At 43.1% G+C, this 20,406-nt stretch overlaps 1 protein-coding gene across 3 annotated transcripts; it reads right to left on the bottom strand.

Annotated features, from left to right (window-relative positions):
• Positions 1 to 1,665: 1,665 nt before the first annotated feature.
• tfap4 (transcription factor AP-4 (activating enhancer binding protein 4)) lies at positions 1,666 to 19,017 on the bottom strand. 3 transcript variants are annotated; one of them, XM_063057527.1, is made up of 7 exons: positions 18,829 to 19,017; positions 10,017 to 10,182; positions 8,775 to 8,873; positions 7,462 to 7,632; positions 5,964 to 6,110; positions 5,447 to 5,614; positions 1,666 to 2,372 (listed from the first exon to the last, which is right to left on the bottom strand). In XM_063057527.1, exons 1-7 carry the CDS (start codon positions 18,915 to 18,917, stop codon positions 2,196 to 2,198), a joined length of 1,017 nt encoding a protein of 338 aa, XP_062913597.1. In that variant the 5' UTR covers positions 18,918 to 19,017; the 3' UTR covers positions 1,666 to 2,195. The 3 variants fall into 3 exon arrangements, with proteins under 3 accessions (XP_062913597.1, XP_062913598.1, XP_062913599.1); XM_063057528.1 differs by having other exon boundaries at positions 5,964 to 6,107; XM_063057529.1 differs by lacking the exon at positions 18,829 to 19,017 and adding an exon at positions 17,954 to 18,084.
• Between the last annotated feature and the right edge of the window lie 1,389 nt (positions 19,018 to 20,406).

Below are 20,406 nucleotides of genomic sequence, written 5' to 3'. Positions count from 1 at the left end.
TAGGTATTTGGAATATAGGGGAAAACTGGAGCACCCAGAGGAAACCCACTGGTCACAGGAACAGACAGCAGCGGGAATTGAACCTGAATTGCTGGCGCTGTGAAGCATTATGCTAGCCACAGTGTTACAGTGCTGCCCTCCAGAACTCCTTCAGCTCCAAAGCCATGTGTTCTGCACTTTGTTCCCTGAATCTCACATTTATGACACTTTATAAAGCTGTCCTATTCAATTTATAAATACATTTTCCGCTAAAATAATTAGCAAGCCACTCCCTGCCTATTGGAGCACACTACCAGACCATCCACAATACATTTAAAACTTTCAATTTATATGACATGTCTTGCACATTCTTTTAATATCTTGAGGAATAGATATACCTCAAGTTGCCCCCAAATTTGTCAAATTTTATCTGTTTATTCCCAAGAGAAGCAGCATGGAATATTGCACTGTATAAATGCAATACAGTAATGTCCTAATTTGCTCTCCCTCTTTTCCACAACTAAAAATGTTTGATGTAAATTAGTGTAACATTATTACAGCACCAGCAATTAGGGTTCAATTCCCACCACTGTCTGCAAGATGTTTATATATTCTCTCTGTGACCACATGGGTTTCCCCCACCCCCCTCCACATTACAAAGATGTACGGGTTAATTGATCACGTTCGTGTAAATGCACAGGCTCATTGGAACAGTAGTGCCTGTTACCGTGCTGTATCTCTAAATAAAATTTATAAATTCTCAGTTCTGTTGAAAGACCTGAAACATCAACTAAATTTCCCTAACCACAGATACTGCCTGACTGACCAACTAATTCCAGCACTTTCTGTTTTTATTTCTAGCATCTGCAGCGCTTAGCTTTCCAATTATTGTACAAGTGCAAGTTCCTTTTACATTGGGGAGAGTTCCTCAAAATCAGGCAACCAGAGCTGAAAACCTTTTTGACCATATTCCATCCAAATGCTGATTCTGTTCAGAGTACAACTAACCAGGAATACATGAACAGGAATCCTAATGTCAATAAAGATGAGAGAGAGAGACACAAAACAAGCCACATTTTACATTACTGCACAAAATCCAAACAGTTCTATTTGCACCTTGGGCAACACCAACACAAAATCTAGATTTTAGATTTGGGTCATGGTAGCATAGCAGTTAACACAAAGCTCTTACAGCTCGGGGTGGAGATCAGAGCTCAATTCTGGCATCCTCTGTAAGAAGTTTGTACATTCCCTCCCGCGAACACGTTGGTTTCCTCCAGGTGCTCTGGTTTCTTCCCACATTCCAAAAAACATACCGGTTAGTAGGTTAACCCTAACTTGTTCTGTGATCAGGCTAGGGTTAAATCGGTGGGTTGCTGGGCCTTGTGACTCAGTGGTCTGGAAGGGTCTGTCCCACACTGTATCTTGAAATAAACAAAATAAATACTGGGGGAACTCAGCAGGTCAGGCAGCATCTATAGAGGGGAATAAACAGTCGACATTTCAGTTGCATTTAATGGACTCTGTTTATCCAGAATAAATTATATCTGGAAGCAAGTTAAATAGGGAATCTTTCCAAAAAAAAATCTAAGAGTAAATGTAAGAAATAAAGATCTCATGCACACTGTGTAGTCAGACAAAAAAAAACTATTAAAATAAAAACAAAGTACAAATTTTATTTCTCTCTTTACATGGCAGGTGCCATTTTTTTCCACTTTCTTTAACAAAATATAATAGTTTTTCCATGAACACAAACCTCGTCTCAACATACAACTCAAATACAGATACAGGGAGAGATGAAGGGAAACTAACAAACAAACTACATGAAATGACGTTGCATAAAAAAATTAACTACATCAGTACAAGAAAGGGGGGTGGGTGCTGAAGTGGATGAGCAGTCACACTGAGAGGACCTCCTCTCAACGGACCGAACAAATTGGTAAGTGCTTGAAATTCCACCCCCCTCTCCCAGAACAAAAAAGAATGCTAAAATGTCCTTCAGCAACTCTTCAGCTATGGATTCCAAGGTAGTCATGAGAAAGGATTTTGAGATCCCATCTGGTATGGTCCAGATTTCAATAGCCTCTCACTCCAGGCTTTGACTGTTTACAGTATTGGGAAGGTCCAAAAACACACTCCAACTTTAAAAAATTCCTTTTTCTGAGAATAACACAGGGAATGCCACCTGGATCGGTCAGTGTGATGCAGCTCTAGTGTCATGGAAGAACTCTCTCCACTGGCTCCTTCTCCTTGCCCAGTGCTGGATTTTCTGTTGCTTCGCTCTCCTCCCTGTCTGATTCAGTATCAGACCAAGCTCGATTAGGTTGGACAATCACTACTGGTCGCTGCTCCTCCTCTGGCTTCTCTCGAGTCCCTTCAATGTGCTGGATCGCCTGCCATTTTAAAGAAATCCTCTATTAGTCAAACTGAGGGCAGAAGACAGATACAGGTAAAGTTGGATTAGATTTACATTTATTTATCTATCACATATACATCAAAACATACAGCGAAATGCCTCATTTGCATTAACAACCAACACAATCAAGGATGTGGCGAGGGGCAGCCCGCAAGTGTCACCATACGTTCTGGCTGCAAATTATTAAAGAGTGTGAAATTGCAATGTTGAAATAAATCCTATTAATGCCACCCAGCATGATGGTGGCTGAATTACTTGCAAATTAGTACAGGAACATCAGGACTAGGGCTGCCAGACTGGGGAAAGCTTCTCTACCCAGGTATCCTGCCACCACTGAGGTCTCGTCACTGGGACAGCAAACCATTACCTGTGCTACACACTGATTGCATTTTGATTTTGATTTTATGAAACTTATTTGTCGTGATATTTTGTTTTATGTGCTGTGTGTGATATGTGCTGTGTGTTTTGTGGGTACACTGTGGTCTGGAGGAATGTTGTTGTTTGGTCGTATATATGTACAGTCAGATGACTATAAACTGGTAATTAATTACTCCGGCTATACTAGATTCTTCCAATTACTTAACACTTTATTATATCCAGTATTACACTCTTCCTCAATGTCAATGTTTTATCATTTCCTTCCTGTGAAGGTATATACAGGGCAAGGTATGGCACTGTAAAGTAGCAGCTAGCAGTATGTTTTACAGTGCCAGTGATCAGGATTCAAACCCCACTGCTGACTTAAGGAGTTTGCACATTCTCCCTGTAATCATGTGGGTTTCTTCCCACATTCCAAAGACGTTTGGGTTACGGTTAGTAAATTGTGGACATGTTATATTAGCACAGGAAGCACAACAACGTTTGAGGGCTGCCCCCAGCACATCCTCAGACTATGTTGGTCAGTGGCACAAATTATACATTTCACTGTGTTTCCATGTACATGTGACAAATAAAGCTAGTCATTAAGACATTGTTTAAGACCGCTGCCCATGCACATGTCCCCACTGGCCCTACTCTTATCTTTTCATTAAAGTCACTAATATGGATTGTAATACAGGTACCCATTAGTAACAGTGGCTCTGTTCTCCAGCTTTCAATCACACAAAGTACCATGTTCAATCACAGCAGCCATTTGTCTGGAAATAATCTTTTCTGAGTGGTAGTTTTATCATGCTCCTTTTGGAAAATACAGAAATATTTACTAATAAACACACACACACATTAAATGTTGGGAGGAACTCAGGTCGTTAGGCAGCACCTATGGAGAAGAATAAACAGTCAAGAACCTACATCAGGACTGGAAAGGAAGGGAAAAGAAGCCAGAGTAAGGTGGGAGTAGGGGAGGAATTCAAGCTGGCAGGTGATGGGTGAGACTACATGGGAGGGGTGAAGTGAGAAGCTGATAGGTGGAAAAGGCATTTACTGATAACCACTTATCCACCCACATCAGCATAAAACACTATTTCCCTTACACAATACCACAGCAACTCCGTCCAGTCATTCCCTTTGTGTGTACTATAACCATATTCTCAAATAATAGGTGCCAGTATTTTGCCTAAAACATCACTAATTAGTCAGAAGTTTTTTTTAAATTCTTTCTCACTCCCATTTAACAGCTAAAGATTAACTTTATTTGCCATTTATAGTACAGTGAAATGTGTCGTTTGTGTCAACAACCACAGAGTCCAAAGGTGTGCCAGGGGCTGCCTGCAAATGTTGCCATGCTTCTAATGCCAACACAGTATGTCCACAATTTACCAACCCTTACTAATCCGTAGGTCTTTGGAAATGTGGGAGGAAACCGGAGCACCCAGAGGAAACCCACGTGGTCATGGTGGGAATTGAACCCCAATCGTTGGTGCTGTAAAGCTTTGCTCCAACTACCATGCTACTATGCAACCTAGCTGTAATTTTCTTGATTGACATTTTACATCCATCACCTCCTAATCTGCTGGAACTGCTCTAGAAGCAAGAAAATTTTGGAAAATCAGCACAGGAAGGCATGCACTGATTTTGGAATTATTCCTTTCAGGGCACGACAGTAGTGTAGTAGTTAGTATGGCACTATTATATCACAGGGTGTTGGAGTCCAGAGTTCAATTCCGGTGTCCTCTGTAAGAAAGTTTGTACGTTCTTCCCGTGCACGCGTGGGTTTTCTCTAGGTACCTTTCACAGACCAAAGACATAGCAGTCAGTAGGTTAACTGGTCATTGTAAATTGCCCTGTGATTAGGCTAGTGTTACAGGTGTATTGCTGGCTGGTACTACTCAGGAGGCTGGAAAGGCAAGTTCTGAGCTGCATCTCTAAATAAATAATAGTAAATAAGTTCTCAGATGCAGACCAGCAAGTCCAGGGGTCCAGGCAGCTCTAGGCCTCCCCTTTCTCCTTACTTCTTTAAACCCTTGTTGTCCCCACCATTTTTAGCACTTTTCCAGAGATTTCTAAAACATAATGATCATGCTAATATTTTTCCTTTCGTTTAGTTATGTTTTTCGTTCCCATTTTAATTTCTCCTGCCTCTGCTTCGCTCCATTTGCAAATTTGAAGCAGATCTTATATTTCTTCTAGTTAACTCTGATATTCCATCCATCTTAATGAAAAGATTAATGATTTATTTGTCACATCTACATCAAAACAGTGGAAGGCTTCATTTGTGTCAACAACCAACACAGTCCAAGGATGTGCTGAGGCCCACAAATATTGCCATGCTTCCAGCACCAACATTCCAGCATCCCCATAACTCACTAACCCTAACCTGTATGTCTTTGGACTGTGGGAGTAAGCTGGAGCACCCAGAGGTTATGGGGAGAACGTAGAAACTCCTTACAGACAGTGGCAGGAATTGAACCCCGATCAGTAATTGCTGTCACCGTGGAGCCTTGTGCTAAGCACTATGTGTCCGTGCCACCCACTGTAATCAATTTTTCCTCTTCAATCAACTTTTGGCCCTCTGGTAAGCACAGCAAATTTTAGGGATCAGCAACAATCTGTTTGCCAAAGTTATACACCTTCCTCATAGCAAGTATCATAGTGTCAGGGCGGCAGCCTTACCTGCACAATTGTGTCTAAGTTTTGTCTTGATGTAGTGGAGGAACTGTTGATAACGGTGGATGGTCCCATTGTCACCACAGTGACTTGGTGTGAAGGCATCGGAGGTGGAGTTTGCACTATGACAGTAGGATGGTGAGTTGATGCTGGAACAATAGGTGCCGCCAGCAGCTGAAAGATAACAGGAGAAAGGAAAATTCACAGTTTACAAAGAGTTAACCAAGTGGAGCAGCACAGTAGCATTGTAGTTAGCACAACACTTTTCAGTGCCAATGATCAGGGTTGAATTCCTGCCACATCTGTAAAGAATTTGTACATTCTCCCGTAACTGTGTGGGTTTCCTCCGAGCATGATTATATGTGCTACATGTGCCTTGTGTCATGTATGACTATTGGTATTGTGCGTTGCACACTGGACCCAGAGGAACGCTGTTTTGTTTGGCTGCACTGTATTCATATATGGTTGAATGGCAATTAAACTTGAACTTAACTCCCCTCTGTCCCCAAAATTGAGGGCTGACCTGTGTTACGCGACAGGGCTCGGGTTCCTGCTGCTCGCCCAGCTGAAGGATCTTGGACTGCTCCAGCTGCTGTTGCTGCATCTGTACCTGCTGCGCAATGGCCTTCAGCTTCTCGGGGTACACATGAGCTTCCAGCGAGCGAACCTGCTAACAGGCACATCTCATCAGCTTTTGTGCATAGGAGGAAGCCTTTCGAAAGTCAACTTAAAATCAAATGAAAAAGTCTGACTGCCCATCCCATGTTAATGCTTCATGTGAACAGGCAGTCATGGAGCACTACTGCACAGAAACAGGCCTTTCAGCCCATCTAGTCCATGCTATAGTCCCACCAACCCACACCAGGACCACAGCCATCCTTACCCCTCTCATCCTTGTACTTAACCAAGCTGCTCTTAAATGTTGCAATTGAAATCACAATCGTATCCACCACTTCCACCAATAGCTTATTCCACACTCACACCACCTGCTGAGTAAGAAGTTCTCCTTAAATATTCCACTTTTCACCCTTAACTTATGATTTCTACTTCGAGTCTCACCCAACCTCAGTGAAAAAAGCCTGCTTACTTTTACCCCTCTTAACTTGGTACAGCTTTATCAAATCTCCCCTCCTTCTCCTACGCTCCAGGGAATAAAATCCTAGCCCATTCAACCTTTCCCTACAACTCAGTTCCAGTAACATACTTACCAATTTTCTCTGTACTCTTTCAATCTTATTTACGTCGTTCCTGGAGGTAGGCTCCCAATTAAGGCTCTTTAGCTGATGTAGTCCTGCCCCCACCACTATTAACACCATTTTACAAACACAAAGTCCCCCATCATATCTTGCTGAGGAGCCACTGACCATTCAATCATGGGAGGCACTGGATCTCAGCTCAATCATGTCCCTACCCCATCATCCACGTCCAGACAAAGAACGTAGAACAGTCCTTCATCCTACAATGTTGTGCTGACCTTTCAACCTACTCCAAAATCAATTTAACCCCTCCCTCCTACATAGCCCTTAATGTAACTTTCATCCATGAGACTGTGTGAAATATATATATTTTTTTAATGTCCCTAATATATCTGCCACTATCAACACTCCTAGTAGGGTGTTCCTGGCACCACTCTCTGTGTAAAGAATTTGCCTTTTGCCATCTCTCCTATACTTTCCTCCAATCACCTCCAAATTATGTCCCCAGCCATTTCTGGCCTGGAAAAAAAGTCTCTGACTGGGCACTCGATCTATATCTCTTTATCATTTTATACACTTCTCATCCTCCCTTGCTTCAAAGAAAAGCCCCAAAGTCACTGAAACTATCCTCATAAGACATGTTCTCCAGTCCAGGCAGCATTCTGTTAATTCTCTTCTATACCCTCTCTGAAGTTTCCACGTTCCAACATTGCTCCCAGATAGTACTGTCCTTGTTTGACAACCCAAAAATCAAATCTTGAATCTCTTGGTCTACTTGCTGATTTTTGCCTTTATGAAAGAGGATTAAATCAAGCACACACCAACCTGTTCCTCCAGCATCATTCTAACAGAGCGTTCCTTATCCAGCTGCTGCCGCAGTTCAATCATCTCCCGTTTCAAGTCCTCTAGTTTCTCATCCTCCCAGACATCTGGGGAGCCGATCCCTTCGTCTTTATCCTCTGCCCGCCTCCGTTTGGGTGAGGAGCCACTGTATTCCTGCATCCCAAAGACAAAGCCAAGTTAAACATCAGAGCAGCTAATCTGGGTACAATGCAGGCGAAATTCTTCTTAGATGCAAGAATAACTGCTGAGTCAAGTCAGTTTAATACGAGTCTACAAACTCATGTTCTCAGTGTTATTTATTTTTTATTTGCACAATCTGTCTTCATTTGAACATTAGTTGTTTATCAGTCTTTGTTTATGTGTAATTTTTCACAAATTCTATTGCATTTCTTTATTTTCCTTTTCTGTCTCTGAATGTTCCAATCATGGTCAACATTGCCTGAGCTGCTGTGTTCCCCCAGCAGTTTGTTTTTCCACTACAGTATGCTGTTGTGCAAAGGGACTGCCCTTTTCAGCAGAAGAGTACAGACTGTGCTACGTCAGTACAGTGTTGGTGAGGTATTACCTGCAATATGGTATACAGTTTTTGAAACAGATTGGTGGTGATATGATTTGTGATATCAAGGGACTGCTTTAAAGAAGATTAAAAATTTGCTTTATTTGTCATGTGTACATCAAGACATACAGTGAAATGGGTCATTTATACAAATACCAACAGTCGAGGACTGACTGGGGCAGGCCGCAAGTGTTGCCTTGCTTCCGGTGGCAATTTAGCATGCCCACAACTTATTACCCCTAACCCATATATTTTTGGAGTGTGGGATGAAACTGGAGCACCTCATGATCATAGGGAGAAAGTACAGACGGTGGTGGGAATTGAACCCAAGTTGCCAGCGCTGTAAAGTGTTGCACTAACTGCAGCACTGCCAAATGCAGTTTAGAAGAATGGAGGGGATCTTAAGGAACCACAATATCCTCAGGGAGCTTGATAGGGCAGATAGTGGGAGGATATTTCCCCTCAAAGAGTAATCTAGAGCAAGGGGGCTTCGGCCCTCCATGCTAAGGCATCTTTGCATTGAGGGGCTATGTAGTCTGTAGCCTACTGTTATAAAAGTCCATTGCTGACTGACAGTTCAATATCAACCCCCATGTTCAGTCAATCTACCATGGCTAAACCCAGAGTTGAATAATTCTGATACGTTTGTCATAGCTACACTCAGCCAGATCCTGGGCAGAAAGACAGTTTCCAGCAAACACTGCCTTGCATACCCTTCCCTTCCCAATCAGATGCTCACCTGAATGAAGCGCTTCAGCTGGGAGTTCTGCTGAAGTAGTCGGGTTTTCTCTTGCTCAAGTGAGAATATATATTCAGCAGTTTGCTGCAAAATGGCTGCCTGTGTGACGAGAAAACATACAGAGCGTAAACAGGATTTATCCACAGCATTCACTACCATGTCCCTCCATTTTGAAAGCATGCCTATCAAACGCAGCTGATTATTGGAGAGAAAAATTACAGGAAGTTTTTCCTCATACAGCAGCACTGCTCTCTCATTGTTCTTGCTTAAGTACAACTAATTGATAGGACTTGTTGATTGATGGAAAAAGATAATTACCTAAAAAAACCTCTCCACTAGACTGACATCATTCCACTCCCCTATCTAAATCACATAACTATACATCACCAACACACAGGATTAATAGCAGGACTCTTAGCAGTGTGGAGGAACGGAGGAAATTTGGGGTTACACATCCAATAATCCCTCAAATTTGCTATGCAAGTTAATAGAGTGGTTATGAAGGTGTATGGTGTGTTGGCCTTCATTAGTCAGGGGATTAAGTTAAGAGCCACAAGGTAATGTTACAGTTCTATAAAATTCTAATAAGACCACATTTGGAGTATAGTGCACAATTCATTATAGGAAGGATGTGGAAGCTTTAGAGAGGATGCTGAGGTTTGCCAGGATGCTGCCTGGATTAGACAGCATGTCTTATGAGGAAATGTTGTGAATGCTAGGGCTTTTGTCTATAGAGTGAAGGAGGATAAGAAGTGACTTGATAGAGGTGTAGATGATGCTAAATTGCATAGATCTAGTGGAAAGACCTTTCCCCCAGAGCAGAAGTAGCTAATACTGGGGGGGCGACGGGGGGGAATGATTTTAAGGTGACTGGAGGAAAGTATGGGAATGGAGGGGGAATGTCAGTAGTAGTTTTTTTTTAAGAAAAAGAGTGGTACGTGTGTGGAACATCCTATGGGGGTCTTGGTAGAGGCAGATACATTAAGAGACTCTTAGACAGGTACATGGATGAAAGAAAAAAATGGAAGGCTATGCAAGAGGGAAGCTTTAGATTTACCTTAGAATGGGTTAAAGGATAAGCACAACATTATGGGCCAAAGGGCTTGAATTGTTCTGTGTCCCATGTTCAACCTTCTCCCCATCCAGCAAAGTTCCAAGTAACACTATCCCTTTCCAATAAGTGCTCTACAGCACTCCCAACAGACCCTCAGGGGAATCACCAAAGACAATTCTCTGCCCAACCTTGCTCAGTTTCTCGCCATCTGTGTGTGGTATCAGTGTCTTCAGGGACTGGAAGCCAGCATTGATGCTTTGCATTCGGCGTCGTTCATTGCTGTTGGCGATCTCTCTCCGTATCCTCCTCTCCTGGTCTCTTTGAGACTCCTGGGACAGTGGAATATTAGCCAAGCTGGAAGAACAATTGGGACCTTTTTAGCCTTATCTCAGATAACTTCCTGTACAGTACACTCTTTCCTGATAAAAGTATTTAAAGTTTGCAACTGAAAAATAATTGTCCAAGATCATTGCCCGGTTTTAGTAAAGATTCATTTACCTTTCCCCATGAAGCCTAATGTAAAATTTATAAAGAATCAGTCAATAAATGGTCATTCCTGGGGGATCAGCCCTTGTATTGATGGATCCATCATTATTTTCTACATCTGCACTTAGTTTCTTTACTCAGAGGGTGGTGAGAGTGTGGATCGAGCTGCCAGCAGAAGTGGTGAATAAGGTTTGACTTCAACTTTTAAGAGAGATCTGGATAGATACAGTGGCATGCAGTAGTTTGGACACCCCCGGTCAAAATTTTTTACTGTGAATAGTTAAGTGAGTAGAAGATGAACTGATCTCCAAAAGTCATAAGGTTAAAGATGAAACATTCTTTTCAACATTTTAAGAAAGATTAGTGTATTATTTTTGTTTCGTACAATTTTAAAGTGAAAAAAAGGAAAGGAGCACCATGCAAAAGTTTGGGCACCCCAAAAGATTTGAGCTCTCAGATAACTTTTACCAAGGTCTCAGACCTTAATTAGCTTGTTAGGGCTATGGCTTGTTCACAGTCATTGTTAGGAAAGGCCAGGTGACGCAAATTTCAAAGCTTTATAAATACCCCGACTCCTCAAACCTTGTCCCAACAATCAGCAGCCATGGGCTCCTGTAAGAAGTTGCCTAGCACTCTGAAAATTAAAATAAATGATGCCCACAAAGTAGGAGAAGGCTATAAGAAAATAGCAAAGCATTTTAGGGTAGCCATTTCCTCAGTTCATAATGCAATTAAGAAATGGCAGTTAACAGGAATGGTGGAGGTCAAGTTGAGGTCTGGAAGACCAAGAAAACTTTCCCAGAGAACTGCTCGTAGGATTGCTAGAAAGGCAAATCAAAATCCCCGTTTAACTGTTAAAGACCTTCAGGAAGATTTAGCAGACTCTGGAGTGGTGGTGCACTGTTCTACTGTGCAGCGACACCTGCACAAATATGATCTTCATGGAAGAGTCATCAGAAGAAAACCTTTCCTGCGTCCTCACCACAAAATTCAGTGTCAGAAGTTTGCAAAGGAACATCTAAACAAGCCTGATGCATTTTGGAAACAAGTCCTGTGGACTGATGAAGTTAAAATAGAACCTTTTGGCTGCAACGAGCAAAGGTATGTTTGGAGAAAAAAGGGTGCAGAATTTCATGAAAAGAACCCCTCTCCAACTGTTAAGCATGGGGGTGGATCGATCATGCTTTGGGCTTGTGTTGCAGCCAGTGGCACCGGGAATATTTCACTGGTAGAGGGAAGAATGAATTCAATTAAATACCAGCAAATTCTGGAAGCAAACATCACACTGTCTGTAAAAAAGCTGAAGGTGAAAAGAGGATGGCTTCTACAACAGGATAATGAACCCAAACACACATCAAAATCCACAATAGACTACCTGAAGAGGCGCAAGCTGAAGGTTTTGCCATGGCCCTCACAGTCCCCCGACCTAAACATCATCGAGAATCTGTGGATAGACCTCAAAAGAGCAGTGCATGCAAGACGGCCCAAGAATCTCACAGAACTAGAAGCCTTTTGCAAGGAAAAATGGGCAAAAATCCCCCAAACAAAAAGACTCTTAGCTGGCTACAGAAAGCGTTTACAAGCTGTGATACTTGCCAAAGGAGGTGTTACTAAGTACTGACCATGCAGGGTGCCCAAACTTTTGCTTCGGCCCCTTTCCCTTTTTTATTATTTTGAAACTGTAAAAGGTGGAAACAAAAAAAAGTAATCTTGCTTAAAGTATTAAAGAAATGTGTCATCTTTAACTTTATGCCTTTTGGAAATCAGTTTATCTTTTACTTGCTTAGCTATTCACAGTAACAGAAATTTTGATTAGGGGTGCCCAAACTTTTGCAAGCCACTGTACATGGATGGAAGGGGTATGGAGGGCTATAGTCCACGTGCAGGTCGATGAGAGTAGGCAGTTTAATAGTTCAGCATGGACTAGATGGGCCAAAGGGCCTGTTTCTGTGCTGTAGTGCTGCAGAGTGAAGCAGGTCAGATACAGACAGGCTGTACTTACACCCACATGCCAACAGAGGACTGCAACACTGCCCTGGGAGGCTGCAGTGAGGCACATTCAATATAAACAGCTTTCTACCACATAGCTGGCACAGAACTTCAGTATGGAAACCCTTGACAGGAAGTGCATTCAGATGCAAGGTCTTAATTATACTAACTTTTTTTCAAAAATGTGTCAAATGCAAAGCTCTCTGGTTACTGATTTTGTCAAAGGACTTTGAAAAACAAAAACCAGCTGGCAGCTTCAAACATTCAAGCTGAAACTGATACTTTCGAATTGCAGAATTTCCTGCCTCAGGATCAGCTAATAGTGATTCGGTCTAGCTACTCATTTAACCCTTTCAGGTCTGTGGGCAGTCAGCATGAGCTCAAATTCTATTGTCAAATACCATACTTCACAGGTGTCAGAGGAGTGGATCCAGTAGAGGTATCAGAATCAAGTTTATGGTCACTAACATGTGAAACTTGTTGTTTTGCAGCACCTGTGCCATGCAAGACATTTTTAAAAATCCCAATTTATAATAAGAATATATATAAAAACATAAATAAATACTGCAAAAAGAGAGGAAAATAGTGAGGTAGTGTTCATGGACTGTTTAGAAATCCGATGGCAAAGGGGAAGAAGCTGTTCCTGAATGATTGAGTCTGGGTCTTCAGGTTCCTGCACCTTCTCCTTGATGGTAGTAACGTAAAGCGTGCATGTTCTGGGTAGTGAGGCTCCAAGATGGATGCTGCCTTCTTGAGGAATTGCCTGATGGAGCCGTAGTGCAAGGGCAGACAAGTACTAAAAGTGCCAACACCAAATACCCTGGACAGTGCCAAATACCACGCTTTCAGCTGAATACTGTCAAATGCTGCATGTAAATACCACACAAAAACAGTCAAATATGCTACAAGCATAACCCAATACTGAACTAACTCCCTCAGTCTACCTGCTAGACCAAATACCATCCAAGTTCAATCACTGAATCTGAGAAGGTTCCTGAGAATGAAAGGGTTAATGCATGAGGAATGTTTGATGGCTCCGGACCTGTACTTGGAGTTTAGAAGAATGAGGGAGGATCTCACTGAAACCTATTGAATACTGAAAGGCCTAGATAAAGTGGATGTGGAGAGGATGCTTCCTATAGTGGGGGAGTCCAAGACCAGGGCACACAGCCTTAGAATGAAGAGATATCCATTTAGAACAAAGATGAGGAGGAATTTCTTTAGCCATTGGGTGGAGAGTTTCATTGTCAAAGAAAACCACGGAGGCCAAGTCATTGGATGTATTTAAAGTGGAGGTTGATAGGTCCTTGAGTTCTTGATTAGTAAAGGTGTCAAAGGTTACAGGGAGAAGGCAGAAGAATAGGGTTGAGAGGGATAATAAATCGGCAATGATGGAATGTTGGAGTAGACTTGATAGGCCAAATGGCCTAATTTGCTCCCGTGTCTTATGGTCTTAAATCAAATAAAGGAGGTTAACATATATTGGATGGTCCAGCCAAAACTTTTATAAGGGCAGTGAATGAATAAAAGCACTATTGTATTAGAAATGCAGTCACAGTGTGAGACTTTAATGCTCTGCTGTCTGTCAGGAGTCTGCACATTCCCCATGACCGTGTGGGTATCCTCAGAGTGCTCTGGTGTCCTCTCAGAGAGAGAGACTGTAATGCTCTGCTGTCTGTCAGGTGTTTGTACATTCTTCCCTTGACTGTGTGGATTTCCCCTGGGTGCTCTGGTTTCCTCTCACATTCCAAGACATATGGGTCAACGTTAGCGGGCATGTTATGTTGGCACCAGAAGCATGGCAACACTTACGGGCTGCCCCCAGCGCAATCCTCAGACCACAAACAACACCATTCATTGTATTAATGTTTTGATGTACTTCTCACAAATCAAGCTAATCTCTCTCTCTATGGAAAAAAATTTACAGAAACACATTTTAAAAATGCCTGAGCTCAGGGATCCACTGAAGACAGCTCACTAAGGCACATTACTGTCCAGTTTATACATTCCAAGTTCAGCTACAGCATGGGTTAGAAACCGAGTAAAACTCCCTCTACACAGTCCCATCAAACATTCTTCAGATACAGACTGCAATGGTTATATACAAAATAAAGATCACTCTATACTGTCCCACACAACAAAACAGGACTGAGAGGCAGAGTAAAGGCCTTCCCCGTCAGCTTGAACCATTCTCCTCTGCCCACAGAATTGCCACTCACTGGATGTTTTTGTTTATTGCACCATTCTCTGTAAACTTTAGAGGCGTGAATGAAAAATCACAACATTTCAGCAGTTTCTGAGATACTCAAGCCACCCCATCTGGCACCAACAATTATTCCATGGTCAGAGTCCCTTAGATCACATTTCTTCCCTAGTCTGATATTTGGTCTGAACAACTGAACCTCTTGACCATGTCTACATGCTTTTCTGCATTGAGTTGCTGCCACATAATTGGCTGATTAGATATTTGCAATAATGGGAAGGTGTACCTAATAAAGTGGCCATGGAGTATGTCCACGTCCAACGTGTCCACATCTGATTAACATCACATTAAACACATCCACACAGGAACTTCAAAGAACAGGGCACCTCTCACATTCTTACACTTAGGCTAAAATGAAAGATTGGACAAGCTGGGATTGTTTTCTTTGAAACACAGGAGCATGTGTATACAAACTATTTCAACCTGAATTCCACATTCCTTCCCACCCTTGGTAGTCCTTCCCCACCTACTTATCAATAATCTATCTGCTTCTACCTTTGAGAGAGAGAATCCCAGAGAATTATAACCTCACACATTAAAAAAAAATCACTTTATCCTTACCTTAATTGGACAAATCTTATTCTGAGTGACCTTCAGCTCCGTATTTGGAAACTTTCTGTCCACAATCATTCTGCCGATTTGCTACAGGATCATAAGTTTCAATCAAGTTATCTGCCTTCTAAATGCGAGCAGTTACACAGAACAGGCCTTTCAGCCCACAATGCTGTGCTGACCCTTTAGCCTATGCCAAGATCAATCTAACCTTTTCCCCATAAGGCAACTTGCCCACTCTGGGAAAATCTAGTAAACCTTCTCTGAACCACTTGAACATATTTGCATCCTTGGAAACACAAGAAACCGTTGAAGAGTAAAGCACAGGAACAGGCCCTTTGGCCCACAATGTTGTGCTACACTAAATATATTAGTAATCAAATGGCCAACTAAACCAATCCTTTCTGTTCATATCCCTCCATTTTCCTCACATTCATGTGCCTATCTAAATGTAACATACAAAAAAGAAAGACCCCGTACACAACATCTCTTAGAAGTCTCTACCCCAGACAGTGCATTCCAGGCACTGACAGCTCTGTAAAAAAAAACTTGCCTCTCATATTTCATTTAAAATTATCCCCTCCCACCTTAAATGCTTGCCCTCTGGTATTACACATTTCCACCCCGATACTGTCTGTCTACTCTATCTATGCCTCCCATAATCTTATAAGCCTCTAGCAGATCTCCACTTCGCCTCCACTGCTGAAGAGAAAACAATGGAGTTTGTCCAACCTCTCATTAGAGCACATGCACTCCAGTCCCAGCAGCACCCTCTCCAAAATCTCAACATCCTTCCAATAATGAGGCGACCACAATGGTATGCAATACTCCAGATGCAGCTAACTAGAGTTTTATAAAGTTGCAACATAACTTCCTGACTTTTGAACTCAGTGCCTCAACTAACAAAAGGCAAGCATTTCATATGCTTTCTTTACCACCCTATCGTATATGCTGGAATCTGGAGCAAGAAAATGCAAAATGGAGGAACTCAGCAGATCAGGCAGCATCTGAGGAGGGAAAGCAGAGTCAACATTTTGGGTCGTCCAAATTTAGATCCTTCCCCAAATGAGAGCAATGTGCAGATGTGACCTCATTAATGCCCAATATAGCTGAAATTTAACCTTCTTCATTTTCTATTCAATTCCCCTTACAACTCTGCTACCAGGGGAAGACAACTTTATACATCTTAATTGAGAACTGAGAGCAAATAAATACTATTTGACCACAAGATATAGGAGCAAAATTAGGACATTCAGCCCATCAAGTCTGCTCCACCATTCCATCACAGCTGATTTATTATCCCTCTCAACCCAATTCTCCTACCTTCTCCCCATAACCTTTGACACCCTTACAAATAAAGAAGCTATCAGCATCCACTTTAAATATACCCAATGACTTGGCCTCCACAATTGTCTATGGCACTGAATTCCACAGATTCACCAAAAGAAATTCCTCCTCATCTGTTCTAATTAGGCATTCTTTACTGACAGTGTTATCTAAAATCGGCAGCATAGATTTACAATAATTGATGGAAGGATTAGGGAAAAGAGGGGAAATTCTTTCTTTCCCCACCCCAGAGGAAGATAGCATCTATAACTCTGCCTGTAAGAGCGTGGAGGGAGACATGCTTGACAGGTTTCAATGCTTGAAGTGCATTCAAAAAACAGTGACTATTGCTGGAAAGTCTGATGAGGATGGGTATGGCTTTTTTTTTTAAAACTGTCATGGACACAGTGGGCCAAATGGCCTCCAATGTCATTAAGTTTTCTACAACAATATAAATCAGATTCCACATCAGTGTGTTTAAGGAGAATCTGATGGTGAGTGGTGTCATAACCTTGTACTCAGCATGATCAAGACTAAGAGATAGATTGTGGACTTCCAGAGGGGAAGTCTACACCAGTCCACATCAAATTCAGCAGTGGATGAGTGTCAACATCTCTGAAGATTTATCCTGAGCCCAACATATTGATGCAATTACAAAGTCACAACAGCAGCTACATTTCATCAGGAGTTTAAGGAGAAGACTCTGGCATTCTACCTGATTGCATCACCATCTGGTATGAAAGTGCCAATGCACAAGATAAGGAAAAAAGCCACAGAGGGTTATAAACTCAGCCAGCTCCATCACAAGCACTAGCCTCCCCACCATCAAGGGCAGCTTCAAAGCTCGATGTCCCGCGAAGACAGCATCCATCATTAAAGAAATGAATTGTATTGACTTTATTTCTTACATCCTTCACATACGCACGTAAAAATCTTTATGTTACGTCTCCCTCTAAATGTACAATGTGCAAATTATAGTAATTTGTAATAAATAGTATGTTCAGTAAGATATACAACAGAACAGTCAATAAAGCTTAGAAGCTATGGGATCTTCAACAATGAGGACATGCCCTCTTCAATTTACTACCATCAGGGTACAGGAGCCTGAAGACATACACTCAAGTTTTAGAAACAGTTTTTTCAAAGTTCAATGTAAATTTATTATCAAAGCACATATAGGTCACCATATACTACTGGAAGATTCATTTTCTTCTCCTCTGCCATCAGGTTTTTGAACAGCGAACCCATGAACACTACCCCTCTTTTTATGCACTACTTATTTTTTTATATTTCTTATAAATTATTTTTCTATTTGTATTGCATTGTAAAGCACCAAATTTCATAAATGGACAAGAGTTATCACAAAAAAAACAAACAAAATAAGCACAAATATTAGCATCGGCCAATTTGGTTGACTGTTTGTAGACTGTAATCTGTAGTTATCTTTATTCAGTATCAATAGAGAGACAGAATGTAATGCTGGCACCAGACTGACTCAAAATATCTCACCTAAGATATCCAAGGTGTTTAGAGAGAGAGCAACAAATATACAAGTGACAGCCCACGTCCGGAAGGGTCTGCCAGATCCAGCCCGCAACTTTCAACGGGAGACCGTGACTTCCAAAGATCTCCCAATCAAACGGACTACAACTCCCAACGAGTCCCGCTGCCCCTGGAGGCTCCAGCCTGCAGCTTTCAGTGAGAGACCGTGACTCCCAGGGTTCCCCCGGGCCACAATATGGACTACAACTCCCGACAAGCCCCGCGTCTAAGTACGCTAGCTGCGCTGCAGAGAAGCAGGCAGGCCTGAAGCGCCGTTCGGCCTCATCCTCCACCCGGGCCGAGACCCGGGGGGGTGGGAGGGCGGTCGGAGGGAGGGAGACAATATGCACCTCACGTCGCTCCGGAAGGACAGGCAAAGAGCTACCTTCGACATCCCTCTCTCGACCCAGCTTTCAAATTCTACCTGACCGCCTATAAAGATAAACCCGGAAAGTGCCCAGACCCACGTGCGCCCCGGGGCCAGGATGGAGGGGGTGTTGTTTCGGCTGCTGCTGCTGCAGGCAGACCGGAGCACGGGTGTGCAAGAGTGCGGGCGGAATCCCCTTGCCACCACGGTGCTGAGCGGCGTGGCTGCGATCCTCCCCACGTGGGTCCGGTTGTATCCATTCCACTTCAGCCTGTTGCCCTGGAACCGCCGCGTCCAGGAGCCCGAATCCACGTGTAAACCTTCCAAAACCTCCCTGCAACGGCAGCACCAGTCCCGCTGCCGCCTCCCGACCCGCCCGAGCACCTGAAAGCTCTTCCATCAAGGCAGCAAATGGAGCCGTGTTTGTAGCGAATAAAATACAGATATAAAAAAAGGGGGAAAGAAAAGTACACACCTACAGAGACCTCCTATCACTTCTTTCTCAGTCTTCCTGAAATCCTGGAATGAAGGTACCTTTTGAGTGGGCACCACGAAATATTCCATGTCTTGCACTTGGATGAAAAATGAACTGCCCAAAAATAATAATTGCGTTAAATTAAAAAAAATCAGTCTGAGTGCAGGCTACGTGTGTGTGTTTCCAGCTGATCGCTGTATCAGATGGTTGTAAATGGCGGGAAACAGCTGGTGCTTTCGCAGCACCGCCGCCTCCTTCCGCCGGCACCGGCATTGCATGTAAACAAAGGACTATTGCCCAGTGCCTGCACCAGGCAGCCGGCTTGTGTCTACAGCACAGGCTCCTCGCAGCGGGGGGAACCGGAGTGGGCTCGGGCTGACACTGAAGGGGAAAGAAGCGGGCAGCGGTGGGTAACAGGAGGGCTGGGGCTGATTCTGCAGGCGCCACTGCCTGCGTCTGTGGATGGGGGTGAAGCGGCTCATCAGCTGACGGCTGGCAGACCCGCTTCTGTGACATTGGAGCAGCTGAGAACACAGAGCGAGAGAGGCGCAAATACAACCGCGCCCGCCCACTCACTCCGGCTCTCCTTTAAAGAGACAACACGCTGCTTTCCACCCCGTCTTACAGGCTGCGCCGTTTTGCAGTAGAGTTAGGCCATTCGGCCCGTCGAGTCTGCTCAGCCATTCCATCAAGGCTGATATATTATTCATTTTCCCTCCAAACCCTATTCTCCTGCCTTCTCCCCGTAAGCTTTGACACTCTAACTAAGCAACCGCTTTAAATATTTTCAGTGACTTGGCCTCCACAGCCATATGTGGCAATCAATTCCACAGATTCACCACTCGCTGGCTGAAGATGTTCCTTTTCATCTCTGTTCTAAGTGGATGTCTGGGGCTGTGCTCTCTGGTCCTAGGCTATAGGAAACTTCCTCTCCATATCCACAGTCTAGACCTTTCAATATTTCAATGAGATTCCCACCCGCCCCTCATTTTCTAAACTCCAGCGAGTACAGGCCCAGAGCCATCAAACACTCATCATATGTTAACACGAGGAAATCTGCAGATGCTGGAAATTCAGGCAACACACATCAAAGTTGCTGGTGAACGCAGCAGGCCAGGCAGCATCTCTAGGAAGAGGTACAGAGAGGTGTCCCGAGAAGGGTCTCAGCCCGAAATGTCAACTGTACCTCTTCCTAGAGATGCTGCCTGGCCTGCTGCGTTCACCAGCAACTTTGATGCGTGTTACTCATTATATATTATCCTTTTCATTCTCGGAATCATTCTGGTGAACGTCCTCTGGACCCTCTCCAAACCCAGCATGTGCTGTCTTAGATAAGGGGTACAAAATGGCTCACAGTACTCTATGTGTGGTCTGCCCAGTGCCTTATAAAGCGTCAGCATCACATTTGTGCTCTTATATTCTAGTCTTCTCAAAATGAATGCTAACATTGTACTTGCCTTCCTTTCCACTGATTCGACCTGCAAGTTAACCTTTAGGGAATCCTAATTCCCTATGCACCTCTGATTTTTGACTTTCCTCCCTGTTTAGAAAATAGTCTAGGCCACAAAGCAGTCAATT

Source organism: Mobula hypostoma, chromosome 9 (genome assembly GCF_963921235.1).
Source record: "Mobula hypostoma chromosome 9, sMobHyp1.1, whole genome shotgun sequence".
Classification (NCBI taxonomy): domain Eukaryota; kingdom Metazoa; phylum Chordata; class Chondrichthyes; order Myliobatiformes; family Myliobatidae; genus Mobula; species Mobula hypostoma.
This window is presented reverse-complemented; position numbering and strand designations above follow the sequence as displayed.

What these genes read in the sequence shown, in the direction of transcription:
- tfap4 (XM_063057527.1), bottom strand. Translation starts at nt 18,917, where the DNA reads ATGGAATATTTCGTGGTGCCCACTCAAAAGGTACCTTCATTCCAGGAT. An exon ending in AGCCCTGTCGCGTAACACAG is followed by an intron (nt 5,615 to 5,963) that starts GTCAGCCCTCAA and finishes GTTATCTTTCAG; the next exon opens with CTGCTGGCGGCACCTATTGT. An exon ending in ACTTAGACACAATTGTGCAG is followed by an intron (nt 2,373 to 5,446) that starts GTAAGGCTGCCG and finishes TTAAAATGGCAG; the next exon opens with GCGATCCAGCACATTGAAGG.